The sequence below is a fragment of the Schistocerca americana genome, chromosome 3 (assembly GCF_021461395.2).
Source record: "Schistocerca americana isolate TAMUIC-IGC-003095 chromosome 3, iqSchAmer2.1, whole genome shotgun sequence".
NCBI lineage: Eukaryota > Metazoa > Arthropoda > Insecta > Orthoptera > Acrididae > Schistocerca > Schistocerca americana.
Genome location: NC_060121.1, coordinates 604,083,484 through 604,099,913, shown reverse-complemented (window position 1 = coordinate 604,099,913; position 16,430 = coordinate 604,083,484). Strand labels below are relative to the sequence as shown.

At 37.7% G+C, this 16,430-nt stretch overlaps 1 protein-coding gene across 7 annotated transcripts in view; it reads left to right on the top strand.

Moving 5' to 3' along the window:
• Positions 1-16,430, top strand: part of LOC124606775 (probable phospholipid-transporting ATPase IA) — a 642,579-nt gene that overhangs the window by 515,242 nt on the left and 110,907 nt on the right. For all 7 annotated transcript variants that reach the window (XR_006978725.1, XR_006978722.1, XR_006978723.1 and 4 more), the window contains exons 13-16: positions 13,903-14,040; positions 14,133-14,285; positions 14,405-14,602; positions 14,800-14,958. Coding sequence is in view for 3 of the 7 variants with exons in the window: in XM_047138832.1 (XP_046994788.1) it covers positions 13,903-14,040; positions 14,133-14,285; positions 14,405-14,602; positions 14,800-14,958 (648 nt within the window). In the remaining 4 variants the exon portion in view is untranslated. The remainder of the gene's footprint in view (positions 1-13,902; positions 14,041-14,132; positions 14,286-14,404; positions 14,603-14,799; positions 14,959-16,430) is intronic.

Below are 16,430 nucleotides of genomic sequence, written 5' to 3'. Positions count from 1 at the left end.
ATTGTTATTTAAACTTGAACACACAAAATATCTTCTTGGTCAGAGCCATGACTTGCTGTTAATGTTCTTATAATCAGTGTAGGAGAAGAGTGTGTGTGTAATAGGAAAGATAATGGAACCTACTTTCAAGATAGGGCAAAGATGGAGGATGTGACATGGAGTTGAGGGTCATTGAAATCTTTGCTCATTACCAGAAGAAGAAATGTTGAACTATGTGTTAATGAGCTTCATTGATATGCTACAAATCAGCTGGTTTTTGGTACCAGGGGCAGTATATAGTCCTGCCACTTTCTTTGGAAACTTGACAAATGTTGTCTCAAAATTGTGGAAAACTACCAGAAAAAATTATTTTTTGTGTAATATTTCATTGTAAAAGCTGCCATAATATCCAGATATAAACAACAGTGTACTATATTTTTACATCCAGTTTTGTTACCAAGTATCGGTCTGAGTGTCCATTGGTGTATGTACGAGGGGTAGTCATAATGTTTTAATTGTTACATCAAAAAAATAAAGTTACATTACTAATTTTTGGTTTGCTTTCTGGTACACTCAACAGCAAAAAAACTGGGCCGCTGTAGACAAAAGACAGAAAAATCAGACCATTTGGCAACAGCAGCACTAAAACCAGGCCAGGACATGACATCAGACAGAGAAAGTGGGTCATTTATTGAGGAATTGTGACGTATCCAACACTCACTTTGTCTTTACCCTTGCCTTGTGTGCTAAGGATTGCCTACCTTACAACACTGTTTATAGACCAGACTGAATCACAGTGACAGCATCTGGATAGCAACAAATATGGGGCACAGAGGCTATAAAAGTTTTAAGAAGGTGCTTATGATGGCTCACTATCTTCCATTCAAGGTTAACTAAAAATGAAAGATCAATTTTACCAACTAGGTATTCTTCTTCGTCTTCTTCTTCTTCTTCTTCTTCTTCTTCTTCTTCTTCTTCTAAAATTGCTCATATTTGTCTTTTGAAAGATGAAATGCTAACATTGCACTTTTTACAATGACGGTAAAAGCCTCAAAATTACTTTCAAGGATCATATGGATCCAAGTGTACAAGCAAACTTCTGACATCGGTCTCTTGTGGCATAATGGTTAGAGGAGTGGAATCATAATCTGAAGGTGCAAAATTCAGAGATATATGTTCCTGTTATTTTTATTTCTTTTTTATTCATTAGAAAGAAAAAGACAGCAGAATTTCAGACGAAGTTTAACGAAATTATGAAATCAAATGTGAGAATAAAGAAATATTGTGTATCAACTTCGCTAAAATTCATATATTTTTCTTCAGGCAGCTACAGTTGGGAGATTTATGGTGTCTTATGTCAGACAAAATACTCAACCACAAAATCAATTTTTGGAGAGCTATTCTCAAAAGATAGGTCCTAAAATGAAATCATTACTAGTTCAGTGTAAGAAATGTTACAAATTTGTACTGATACACATAATAGTTACTATCCCTAAGCGTTTAGAGACAGTGGTTACATTTTCCCAATAAATGAATGGTAGAATATTTCAATCAACAGTAAATGAGTAAGGCTGTTACAGGTACTTGTCCACCTAGAAACAGCTGTTCAAGCTCTCATGAAGGGACAGTTTTAGGAAATTAGTAAAATAACATTACTGGATACCTACTTGTCAGAAAATATTAACTGTAATATATGAAGTTTGTTGTGGACTTCTAGAACTAAATTATGCACACAATTCAGAGCTCTACAGAGGAGTTTGAACTCAGATGTTCACATCTCAACTAATGAGGTAAATGCAATTAATGAGGTTTTAGTTCAGTATTGTTCATCAAATACAAACCAAACATCATGAGAGAGAATGAAAACAGTAAAAATTGTGATTCGCTTTATCTTCCTGTTGCTGGTCTAGTTAAGCAAAACCTTGCATCACAAACCACTATCATACACCTACGAATTTCATCCATCATATGTGCCAAACTATTATTTCTTTTTCCATTCACAAAGCTAAAATGCCTGCATAGGGTCCAGTGCAATGTTGACGCTGTGAAATGGAGTTCCAGAAACCCTTCTTGACAAAAAAGTCATAAATTTCATCAAGGAGTTTGTAATATTACGCAGATTTTCGTCGTACGTGATTGATATCTTGGACGTGAATTGTGGGACAATACATATTATGTGGATTCCCCTGTCATTATTGGAAATGAAATGAAGTAATCGTATGGCAGACTAACTGCCCCTAAAAGAAAAAACCAGAAGGGAAAACAAGGAAGAAGATCGCGAAATGACTGCCAACCATTTGATGAACTCCTCATGGCAACACTAGCACAGGCCACAGAGCACTGGAAAAAGTTGGGACAGGCCTTTGAGCAATCATGGGACACTAATTACTAGTAACAAACATAACAAATAAATATACACAAACCAGCAAACATACCCTGGATGTCATTACTCATGTCCTAGGTTAAACTCAAATCGTTCACTACCAGTTAACTGTATTATGCTCAAAATGCTGATTATGGGTGGATGACAACTGAGGTGTTGTCAAAGAGGTTTATGGCTTTTGACAGATGTAGCATACTGACCTGATGTTTATTTATCACTTTTGTCATGCTGATGATGTTGAAGGTGTTTAAAGCAGTTTTCTTGGACCACATGGCCTATTCTCCAATGTGAACCTAGCTGCAGCCACGTAGGATTTAACATTCACCTGCAGTACATCTACAACTACACAGATACGCTGCAAATCACACGTAAGAGCCTGGCTGAGGGTTTATTGAACTGCCTTCACAATAATTCTCTATTATTTCAATCTCAAACAACGCACGGAAAAAACGAACACCTATATCTTTCCGTGTTAGCTCTGATTTCCCTTATTTTCATATGATGATCATTTCTCCCTTTGTAGGTTGCATCAACAAAATATTTGTGCATTTGGAGGAGAAAGTTGCTGATTGAAATTTTGTGAGAAGATTGTGCCGCAGCGAAAAATGCCATTGTTTTAATGGTGTCCACCCCAAATCCTGTATCATGCCAGTGACACTGCCTCCCCTATTTCACAATAATACAAAATGTGCTGCTCTTATTTGAACTTCCTCCATGTACTCCATTAATCCTATCTGGTAAGGATCCCAGACTGTACAGCTGTACCCCAAAACGAGATGGACAAGTGTAGTGTAGTAGATCTATTACATTTTCTAACTGTTCTGCCAATAAAATGCAGTCTTTTGTTTGACTTCCACACAACATTTTCTATGTTTTCTTTCTAATTTAAGTTGTTCATAATTGTAATTCCTAGGTCTTTAGTTGAATTTACAGCCTTTAGATTTGACTGATTTATTGTGTAACCAAAGTTTAACATATTCCGCTAACACATGTGGATGACCTCAAACTTTTCTTTATTTAGGATCAATTGCCAATTTTCACACCATACAGATATCTTTTCTGAATCGTTTTGCAATTTGTTTTGATCATTCTGATGACTACTAGATGATAAATGACAGCATCATTTGCAAGCAACCTAAGATGACTGCTCAGATTATCTCCTAAATCATTAATATAGATGAGGCTGGCTCTGAGCACTATGGGACTTAACAGCTGTGGTCATCAGTCCCCTAGAACTTAGAACTACTTAAACCTAACTAACCTAAGGACATCACACACATCCATGCCCGAGACAGGATTCGAACCTGCGACCGTAGCAGTCTCGCGGTTCCGGACTGAGCGCCTAGAACTGCGAGACCACTGCGGCCGGCAATATAGATGAGGAACAGCAGAGGGTCTATAACACTACCTTGGGGAATGCCACAGATCCCTCATGTTTTACTTGATGACTTTCCATCAATTACTATGAACTGTGTCCTCTCTGACAGGAAATGATGAATCGAGTCACATAACTAAGACGATATTCCATAAGCAAGCAATTTTGGCACAAGGTGCTTGTGTAGTACAATGTCAAAAGCGTTCTGGAAATCTAGAGATATGGAATCGATTTGAAATCTCTTGTCAATAGCACTCAACACTTCATGCGAATAAAGAGCTAGTTGTGTTTCACAAGAACGATGTTTTCTAAATCCTTGTTGACTGTGTGTCAATAAACTGTTCTGTTCAAGGTAATTCATTATGTTCAAACACAATATATGTTCCAAAAACCTACTTCATGTCGACATTAATGATACAGGCATGTAATTTAGTGGCTTATGCCTACTACTACCATTCTTGAATATTTATGTGATCTGTGCAACTTTCCAATCTTTGGGTACAGATCTTTTGTCAAGCGAGCAGTTGTATACAATTGTTAAGTATGGAGCTATTGCATCAGCATACTCTGAAAGGAACCTAATTAGTATACAGTCTGGACTGGAAGACTTGCTTTTATTGAGTGATTTAAGTTGTTTCGCTACTCTGAGGATATCAACTTCTAAGTTACTCATGTTGGCAGCTGTTCTTGATTTGAATTCTGGGATATTTACTTTGTCTTCTTTGGTGAAGGAATTTTGGAAGGCTGTGTTTAGTAACAGTATGCAGGTAAATTGACTTGTTCATTCACATGTCTCACATATCTAGCACATTTATGAGTTTTAGGTATCCTGGATCCACACGACAATGATTAAGTGGCAGTAACATTTATTTTCAAAAGCTAAATAAATTCACCTTAAAGATGACTATGAGAATGGAAGTTGCCTATGTATTGGGAACTATGGATTAAATATCCGCCCCTGTGATGGTTCAAATTTCAGACTATCAAGGGTGCAATCGTAGACCCGCACTGTGGACCCAATAAATGCATGGTCTTCAGGAGAAACCAACAACAGCATGGCATGCATTACATATATGTTTGGTGTAGATATTTCCAGTACATGATTCTTGTTTTGTTGTTTCAGAATCAATATTCAGTACAGTGGTTCATATCCTTGAAATTGCCACTCGACCATTAGGCAAAATAATCATTCGCTGTGTTTTGCAGTCATCATTATTACTCTCTGAGTATGCAGAGAAACAACACAAACACTGAACAAAAATCACCAAGACTTGGAATATGTTCGAACCAGTGATCTCTGTCTTACTTTCTTAGTTCCATCTGCAACAGGAGCCTGGCCAAACAGACTTTTTCTCTTTATTTAGACATATATATCTTAAAGAAACTGGCCTCAGATACGTGCCTGCTATAAATGCCAACTACTTGCATATAGTAACTTTACAGTCCAGCTATCAATTATTTTTTAAAAATTCAAGCAAGTCTCTTAAGAACTAATTCACACTTTAGGGACACACACACAGATGATGTGGATGAGCACAAATTCAAGACAAAATTGTCAATTTCATGTGCAGGATTCAAATCCATGATCTCTGAAAAAGTGTTGTGGTGTTTTTGCCCACTCACCTTCACAAGCCAGAGCCACATTGACTTAAGGGCAGACCTAAAGTACCAAGAATTTTTGAATATGTCTTCCTCAGTATGACACATGTGTGACTTATTTTGACGGAAATATGTTTACTTCCTCTCCAGGCATCAGTATACAAATGGCAAGCAGAAATCATATGTGCAGGTTTTGTAATTGCTCACTAAGAGCATTCAGTTAAAGACAGAATCATCACTGTGATTGCAGATGGCACGTTTTCAGCTAGAGATGCTAGCAGGAGGTATGGTGTGCCAGACTAGAGGCACTACCAACAGGGTTCCTGTCTCAGACAGGGAGAGACTGAGAAGGCACCAGGAGGACAGAGAGCTTGTTTATAAGAGCTGACAGTTTCCCTTCCTAAACATGAAGCAGTTGCAGCAAGAGACCAACTTCCTTCGCTACAGTGTCAAAGTTCGCCAGAGGCTGAGAACAACTGATCTGCACGCACAAAGATATGCTGTGAAACAGGAACTCAGAGAGAAAAATGTCTTATACCAGCTGGCATCTTTGTAGCTCCCTCTGAACATGGCAAGAGAAAAATGTAATTTTTACTGATGAGAAGGCGTTTTTGGTGAGCAATGTTGGTCCAAGAATGACTCAAGGGCCACAAGGGACAAGATGTCGTGAAGAATGTGTAGTGACTACAAGGAGAACTGAGGGGCTGTTGACTTGCTACTGGAATTGGAATTCTGTGAAGAAAGTGGGAATACTTGATTGAGGGAACTCTTGATAGCAGGCAGTATGCCCATAAAGGGAAAAATGTGATACTTCCTTCAGTGGGAATGCTATACACTGTAGGAAAAAATGAAATGTGTACATGGGATTATTAGTCAAGACACCCCATTTGGGGTGTTTGGCCATCTGGTGCAAGTCTTTCAATTTGATTTCATCTTGGTGACTTGCGCATTGGTGATGAGGGAACCACACACACACACACACACACACACACACACACACACACACACACACACATATGCACTGGCTGCTACATGCTGTTGATATCAATCCAATGGAGAACAACTGAGCTGAAGTAACATGAAAACTCTCAGATAACTGGCCACAAAACCAACCAGCTACATGTGACACCCTTTGAGACTGAGTCCTTGACTCCTGGGAGGAAGTTGTCTCTCCTGGCGGTTACGTCTGACTCCTCATAGTTTCCATGCCAAGACACATGATTAAAGTTAAAAATAATGGGCGATTCTGGAGATGATAGAGCACTGAAAACATTTTAATTTTCTTTACTTGTTCTTTTGCCCAATTTTGTGGCATTGAGAGCATGTGGAAAATCAGTTGACAATGGGAAAGTATCGAAAATTAGATAATAAAGTGTGAGTTAGTTTTCCTTTAAGTTATCTTTCCCAATTGAAATAAATTCCTTTTAAATATATTTTTTGTGTATTACATATCTATTTCAATTGCTCTCTGCCTACAAACTTAAAATAATAAATTGTGAGTGACTTTTTAAGGCTATTTTCTGGTATTTCAAACCCATCCCTGTTGCCACCTATTGTACGTCCTGTATCCTGCCAAAAATATGTAAAAGATTTCTTGTAATATTTATTTACCTTTAATTTTTCCTTCCACTTGTTTCTGTCATTCTAATGAGCTACTGGTTGAGGTTGACAGGCAAGTTAGATGCTTACATTTATATACAGCCATCAGTGATGGGAGTCCACTTTCAGCAGTTGTCTTGAACTTGATGTGATGGTTTCCTATGACATCATCTGATGTTTTCAGTGAGTGAATTACTTGAGCTATTTTTGGGGGCACAGGAGTCTGGACAAGCGTACAGGCCCATCGATGTGATAAGTAGGCAAATAAACTGTAGCTACAGCATCAAAAAGCGAAAATGCATGGATCTTAAAAAATTCAGGGACTACTGAGAACTCATAAAATCGATGAGTCATTGTTCTCACTCATAGAAGAGTGTTCTTAGCGGCCAAATAGATGCAGATGTATTTCGGTAGTATACGAACTTATCAAAACTGACATGTGGGACCCACAGGGATTTGTCAAGCTCATTTTAGATATAGAAAGACTACAAGAATAAATTCTGTTTCTGTGTGTAGGCGTTGAATTTCATAGCCAAAATGCAACATCTGAAGGTGACTGTTGAGATTTAATGCAGAAATGCTTGACTTGATGTAGGGAACTTTGGGTGATCAGCTGTTTTGTTCTTCAACTTATAGCATATGGAGACAAAAGAAGATGATGTGGCTAGGCAAAGGCAGCTCTGGAGAGCAAATAACTAGCTGTGAGAGTTAATGGCTGTTATGAGGCTTGTTAAACTGGGAATAAACTATGTTATTTTGTTTGACTTGCTTTTTTGTTGTGCTGATATTTTTGATGACATTACAGGATGGAGGTTGAGGGTTAAGCGATGTATATTTCTATTTCATTTTATGATTTTCCAACGACTTTTTCATGTTTGCCCATGCTGAAGTCACTTGTCTGTTCTAACAGTTACTCCTTGATGATTCCCATGGGCTAGAAAACTTAATATCATATCATCAGGCAATAATGTAAGAAAAAACTGCACTGGCTGTGAAGCATTTCTTTGCAAATGTCCCCCGTGCTCTAGATAAACTTCTTATTGTTATTTTTGTCTCTTTCTGTCATAAGTGTACTACAAACTGAACTGTTTGTTCATAAGAACATTTTCACTTTTATGAACATAGTATCAGCAATGATTTATAATCATTATGAGTAGATGTACTTTGTGTTATTCCGATTATTACAGACTGAATGACACTTTTACTTTAGAATGACTCATTAAAGACTATACTGTCAGTGTACTGTGTCGATTTTTACACTCCCTACTTTAATGTCTATATGCCTTTGTAGCGCGCTTTCCCAGTAATTGCACAGATTGTGCTTTGTTTCTTTGCACAATTCACTTGAAATATTTAAGGCTTTAAACGACTCATAGCTAACAGAATTACTCTGTGGATGTTTGTGTTTTGCAATCAATGCTTTGTTATTGTCTTCTCATTGGCATTCCTCCATTTTGAGGATAGTGCCAATGACAGTGTTCTCAAGAAATGGTTGTTAAGTCTATAAAGGTCAAAGGATGCATAGGGTACACGTAATGCTTATGGTAAAACCATTGCAGTATACTTAATAAAGACAGCTATTAATTTTTGGCTCTCAGCTTGCAGTCAGTGCATCTGAGTGTTAATTGTCTCTACTCTCTAGGCCCTAATTGTAGTTACAGAAATGAGATAAAAGTCATTAGTTAATACTGGTGATATTTCGGCCTTGGGTCATCTCACCAGCACATCTTTGAGATGCGAGCTACATTCTGTACTCCAAGCCCACTCAGGGAAAACATTGGTCATGCAAACGTTTTACACTGAAGAGCCAAAGAAACTGGTACACCTGCCTAACAGCATGTAGGAGCCCCAGGAGCATGCAGAAATGCTGCAACATGACGTGCCATGGAGACAACTATGTTTGAAGTAGTGTTGGAGGAAACTGACACCAGGAATCCTGCAGGGCTATCCATAAATCCGTAAGAGTACGAGGGGGTGGAGATCTTGTCTGAAAGGCACGTAACAAGGCATCCCAGATATTCTCAATAACGTTCTTGTCTGGGGAGTTTGGTGGCCAGCGGAAGTTTTTAAACTCTGTTACTGGAATCACTCTATAGCAATTCTGGAGGTGTGGGGTGTCACATTGTCCTGCTGGAATTGCCCAAGTCTGTCAGAATGCACAGTGGACATGAATTGATGCAGGTGATCAGACAAGATGCTTGTCACTTGTCAAAGTCATATCTAAACGTATCAGGGGTTCCATAATACTCCAACTGCACCAGCCCCACACCATTACAGAGCCTCCACTAGCGTGAACAGCCCCTGCTGACATGCAGGGTTCATGGACTGATGAGGTTGTCTCCATACTTGTACACGTCCATCCACTCGATACAATTTGAAATGAGACTCATCCAACCAGGCACCATGTTTCCAGTCATCAACAGTCCAATGTCGGCATTGATGGGCCCAGGCCAGGGGTAAAACTTTGGGTTATGCAGTCGTCAAGGGCACATGAGTGGGCCTTCATCTCAAAAAGCCCATATCGATGATGTTTTGTTGAATGGTTCACATGCTGACATTTGCTGATGCCCCAACATTGAAAAGTGCAACAATTTGCAGAAGGTATGCACTTCTGTCATGCTGAATGATTCTCTTCAGTCATCATTGGTCCCGTTCTTGCAGGATCTTTTTCTGGCTGCAGCAGTGTTGGAGATTTGATGTTTTACCAGATTTCTGATATTCACGGTACACTCGTGAAATGATCATACAGGAAAATCCCTACTTCATCGCTACCTCGCAGATGTTGTGTCCCTTTGCATGTGTGCCGACTATAACACCGTGATCAAACTCGCATAAATCTGAACAAACTGCCATTGTAGCAGCAGTAACTGACCTAACAATTGTGGCAGACACTTGTTGTCTTATATAGGTATTGCCGACCACAGTGCCGCATTCTGCCTGTTTACATACCTCTGTATTTGAATATACATGCTTATACTAGTTTCTTTGGCACTTCCTGTGTTTCTGTGGCTACTAAAATTGGCAATGTTGTATATCACACTTGACAACTCTGTGATTGTCAGGTTCTTCCTGAAGGGCACAGAATTATCCTGCTAAATTCATTGGATATTTTCTTGCCAGGTGTAAGGTGTGACATCAAGTTATCATATGTATGGTTTTGAACACAAGGAGGTTGTTCCACAGAAAAATAAAATGCTCTCATATTTTACACTACAGGTTATCTTTGCTAGCTATTACTATAGCAGTCACAAAGTATGGAACACAGCACTGGCTTGCTAGTATAGTGGTAATGTGAATGTTGTCTGAAACAGTGGCAGTATAAGCTGTAGGTTCAAAGCTTGCTGGAAGATTATTATTTGGCATCCATATTCTTTAAAATGCCAGACTAAAAAAAAGGTAAGGATATCTTAAGAAAACCTCTGCAATGTAAGTCTTGTAACCTGTATTCAGTATGTTTTAGATCTGGAGGTGAAAATCTTATGAAATTCCTGAATTACACACTTATTAATACCAGCTTTTTTCTGCTTCAGCTGTCAATCTTTAAGTTTTTTTGTGTGTGCATTATATGATTAGATGCTGAGTAGCACTGAACAATTTGTTAAGTAGGTACAAAACTTAATCTGGTCTTTAGCAGACTGAGACCTTGCCGTGGTAGTGATAAACAACAGTTTCAGACCAGACCAGGTGGAATGTAAATTATGTTCTGGGACATAATCCAATGTTTTATTATGTAAACAGTGTTCTTTGCTTCAGCTAAATCCTCTGACAGAGTGATCTAGCTGAAAAGCTTAATGGTAGATAAACAAAATCATTCCCTATGAACTTGCGTAATGTTTGGCATGTCTTGAACCACTCAAAACACATGGAAGCTATTGTAAAGATAGAATACTGCCTTCGAGGTAGGTGCTGGGAACGTCAGCATGTTTCCTCAACTCATCAACTCTTGTGTAACTGAAAAATTGTGGGTCTCATAAATATAACATAAGGGAATGACAAATTGATATTGAGACTAGCAACCCCACAGTTGGAATCACTATGGAAGAACTTGACAGAGTCATTAAGAAGGTGAAAGATGCTAAGGCAACAGTTTTAGATAATATGAGAATGAAACAGATTAAACATTTAGGCACCAAGTGAAGTTTATTGCAGCGGATATATTTTATGTTGTTTATTTGTCCCTAAATGATGAAAGAACTCCTAACAGGCATCATAGATGGTTTCTTACTTTTACAACTTCTGGTCATTGTCACAAGCTTCAATGCAGTCCCGGTGCAGTAAGATACGCAGACTCACTACATGAGACATTTATGCCATTACGGGAAAAATATATCAGCAGACCTGAATCAACTCCCAAAACCTGAGAATTACTGAAATAATTTAGTCAAAGATCACCACCTTCACCTTGACCTGCAAGACAAGGATAAAAATGGTATCATGCAATACTACTATCAGCTCTTTGCCTGCTACCTTCATTCGGGAGGACGACGGTTCCATCCCGCGTCCGGCCATTCTGATTTAGGTTTTCCGTGATTTCCCTAAATCGCTCCAGGCAAATGCCGGGATGGTTCCTTTGAAAGGACACAGCCGACTTCTTTCCCCGTCCTTCCCTAATCCGATGAGACCGATGACCTCGCTGTCTGGTATCCTTCCCCAAACAACCCAAGCCCAACCAGCTTCCTTACATTAGGATAAGTTCAAATGATTTCATGTTCAGTTCTGACTTTTGTAAATAGCTCTCCAAAACTTGCTTTTGTGGTTGGGTATTTTCTCTGTCACAAGGCACCATAACTTTCGTGACTTTAGCTACTTGGAAAATATTTGACTTTTAGTGAAACCAACAATCAGTATTTCATTACTCACACACTCAGTTTCATAATTTGGATAATTATTGTCCAAAATTTCACAATCTTTCTCTTTCTAGTGAGTTCATACACATGTTGAAAAAACAAATGGAAAATGTATATACTCTGCACCATCAGATTATGACTCCACTCCACTGTCCATTATGCCACCAAAGAGACAGACATGAGAAGTTTCCTTGAACTCTTGAGTCTATATGCTCATTATAGGTAATTTTATGAGTTTTTTCTTCAGTCTAAAACATGCAAAATTATCATTTCAAAAGACAAATATGAGTGATCTGAGAAGAAAACTTGTTGGTAAAATTTGTCTTACATTCTTAGTTAATCCTGAGCGGTAGATAGTGAGCCTTTATAAATGCATTTGTAAAACTTTTATAGCCTTTGTGCCTCGTATTTGTTGATATACAGATGCTGTCACTGGAATTCAAACATTGTCAGGGCCATGGTCTGTTTGGTAAAGTAAGCATTCCTTAGCATGGGGGCATGGGTGAATACAGAGTGAGCATTAGATATCTCACAGTTCTTCAATCAATGACCCACTTCCTTTGTCTGATGTCACACCCCAGCCTGGTTTTTATACTGTTGCTGTCAAATGGTGTGATTTTTCTGCCTTTTGTCTACAATAGGTTAGTTTTTTTGCTGTTAAGTGTACCAGCAAACAAACAAAAAAATAATTATGTAACTTTATTTTTTCATGGTGACAACTGAAACATCATGACTACTTGTAGAGAGGATGGGGATTTATCCATATGTTGAACCAGTGTTCACAAAGTGATAAAACAGTTTTGGGCACTGTTGTGAATCAGTGGCAACAGCAGTTAATGTTCAGTTATCATGCTTTGTTCTGTGTGCTCAAAATATAAAATTTTGCAAGAAAATTGTTTCAATTGCGTTTGAGAGCAGCTACATCATGCATACACAAATCCAGGTGGATTTGTGTGGATGGAGTTTAATTCTTGATTACAATGTGTGTAATTTAGAATCAGTAAGAGAGTCATTAATGCTTTTATTGTAAATATATTACAGCACAAAATGAAATTGATATATCATGTTAGAAAAACCTAAGATAAATACTAGATGACATATAGTTTGAGTAATGTAAAACACAAAGTGATCCTTAACCTGAAGGTCGTTTTGAACACCTTAATACTTTGCAAGGAATGGTCTTATTTGAGGCGATAGGCCTATGCTTCTTTTAACTTTTGAACTGAATTACTCATCAGTTTTGGGTGTCTACAATGTAATGTTGAGTCTGAACCACAGCGCAACTTTACATTGATGATGAAGACATAAATTTAGTAACTTAGCATGCTAATGTGCAATTAGAAATTCAGGAGTGTAGTACATGACCAAATTAGTACAGGACAGTTCAGTGGTTATGTCTAATGGTAATGTTGATATCAACAGAGGAAATAATGCCACAGATACTGTCAGCAAGGTATTTGTAGCAGCAAAGAAAAAAATTAAAATGAGAATTCACTTTCAAATTCTGTAAAATAACAAGGAGACAGTAATTATAGTAATGCTGACAGACACATTAAAAGTACAAAACATATATTCCTAGCTTTGATGCTGTTAGTTCCTTTGTCTGGGATGAAAGAGGGATACATTTCATAAGGCTGAGAAGGAGGGATGAATCACTCAAACCCCAGGAAGAGACGAAGTTGATGTGAGAATGAGGGAGATGAGGTGAGATCTTCACATCAGGTAAGTCCAGCCCTTCTTCCCAACTGTCCAAAATCCATCCCACTTTCCTTCTTGACAAAGGAAGTAACATTTCCAAAAGCTAGGAAGAAATTTTTCTTCTTTTAATGTGTCTGTCGTCTATACTGTAATTCACCTCCTATCCCAAGCTGCATGAGTTGGCGGTCATGTGAGCGTAAGTTGTGCTTGCTTGTATGAATGAATGGTGTGTGTTTATCTTTTTCTGAGGAAGGATGTGGCTGAAAGGTTATACATTGTAAGTGTCTTTTAATTGTGCCTGTCTGCAACTTAGCTTGTTATCTTTATAGTAAGTAGCAATCTGTATTTTCCTACATTATTTATATTCATACCTAGAGTTTCCATTGTTTGATTCCTTTTATAAATTGTATATTTAATTTCAGGAATGGAAAAACACTTACCATAAAGCAAGCACTTCAATGCAGTATCGGGAGAGGAAGTTAGAAGATGCAGCAAATTTAATAGAAAATAACCTAACACTTCTGGGAGCAACAGCTATAGAAGACAAATTACAAGATCAGGTAAAATCTGTAAATAGTGGTGTCTTGAATCAACAAAACTGTTCTGGGCTCAACAGTACCAACTTAAAACTTACTCAAAAGTTTTTTCTTAGGTGCCTGAAACAATAGCAGCCCTCATTAAAGCTGATATACGTGTTTGGGTATTGACGGGGGATAAACAAGAAACTGCTATTAATATTGGCTATTCATGTAAGCTAATAGTTCATGGAACACCACTACTGATACTGAATGAAGATAGCCTTGATGTAAGTTTATATGATTTTTAAAGTTTTTAATGCTACTGTTACTTATTGGAATTTAAGCAAATTTGTGAATTTCTATAATACTTTATTTTTTGTTGAAAGCTAATTATCATTTCTTTTAGAGTACACGAGAAACAATAGCACGCCATAGTTCAGAATTTGGTGACCAGTTGGGCAAATCAAATGATGTTGCTCTTGTTATTGATGGGAAAACTCTAAAATATGCCCTCAGTTGTGATGTGAGAAGGGATTTTCTTGACCTCTGTGTCAGTTGCAATGTGGTTATCTGCTGCCGTGTCTCCCCAATGCAGAAGGCTGAGGTTCGTAATGATAATAGCAGGAAAGATTAAGTTGTTGTAAAAGATTAATTCCAAGAAACTGATTTTTGACAGAGGATATTGTAGTATTCTCATTTATTAAAAATTATTTTAGCTCTTTCACCTGTATTTTACAAATTCGAACATTGTCATTTTAACCCAGTATAATTTAATTAAAAATCAATCTTTATTTCTGTCAGGTTGTGGAACTTGTTACATCACATACGAAAAGTATTACACTGGCTATAGGAGATGGTGCAAATGATGTTGCTATGATCCAAAAAGCTCATGTTGGAGTTGGAATCTCAGGAGTTGAAGGTCTCCAAGCAGCATGCGCATCTGATTATTCGATAGCACAGGTTAGTTTCATTACCTTTTTAAAATTTGGATCACTTTCTTACACTACTTTGCCTTTTACCTATTCCTATTTTTCAGCTTGTAACCATCTCTCCACTCTCCCCCTGTTGCCACCCACCCACACACTCTACCTCACGGCAACACCCATGCATGTGTGCATGCGCGTGCGTGTGTGCGCCCACACACACACACACACACACACACACACACACACACACACACACACACACACATTCTTCATTGATTCTGAGACATACCCAGTTACAATGAAAATGTGTGTCTAAACATTCATTCACTTTTGAAGAAAATAATGTGTGAAGTTTGTAACAATAAAAGTTGTTAAGTGTGAAATGTCAGAATAGCATTTAGTAAGAAATACACAATATGTTTAATGATTTTACATTGCTCCCTGACAAAAGTAAGAAAAGAGGTTCGTAAATGTTACCTCTTTTGTTATGAGATTCCAAAAATGTCTGTGTTCATAAAACTAGTAATTGGCACTGGTGTGTATTTTTATAAATATAATGATAGTGAGATAAGAAAGAAGCATAACATTTGTGCATATGGGATGGTTGTGGCAGAAGGGAGACTTAGAATACATTAATAAAATGGAATGTTAGGGAATAAAGATAAAAAACCTTATTAATTTAAGCAGTATACGAGTGTGCTGAAAATCAATGCCTCTGAATTTTGTATTTGAAAACTCCTAAAGCTTATTAAATAAAACAAACATGATTATTCTTCACGTCTCCATATTTATTTCTCAACATAGTCACCCTGGGAACAAACACATTTTTCATAGCAGGAGACTAATTTGTTGATACCTTCACTACAGAATTTGACTTCATTGACAGAGCCACACACTCAGATTTGCTAACACCACTTACCGTTTCAGTACTATCAGAGTGAAGTCCCCAAAGGTGTTCTTTACTTTTTTGAAACAGATGAAAATCAGATGGGGCCAAGTTGGAAATGTATGAAGAATGATCAATGACAGTGTCGTCAGATGTCACAGCACTCGTGTGGTTTTGCATTGCCATGCTGAAGGAGAGGGTGCTCTTTGAATTCAATTACAGAACACTGTTACCCATACACCGAAATAGTTACATTACACACCGCCGAGTTACATGTTACAATGAGGAGGCTTGTAGCGACACAGGGCTGCAAATATGTATAAATGAAGAATAAAGGTGCAGAATGTTAATAACATGTGTTGTATTTGAAGCTTTAAGAGTTTTCACATTAAAAATTTGGATGTATTTCTTTTCAGCAAGCCCTTGTAAGTAATCAGAAATCTTGAAATCACAAATAGTGAAGTTATGAATACCAGATCAGTAGATAACAATAACAGAATCTGGAAATGTATGAGGGATAGTCATAACATTTTAATTACTGATAAAAAGTAAAGTTACATAATTAATTTTTTATTTGTTTGTTTGCAGGTATATGTCTGCAGTCCTGGTACACAATGAAA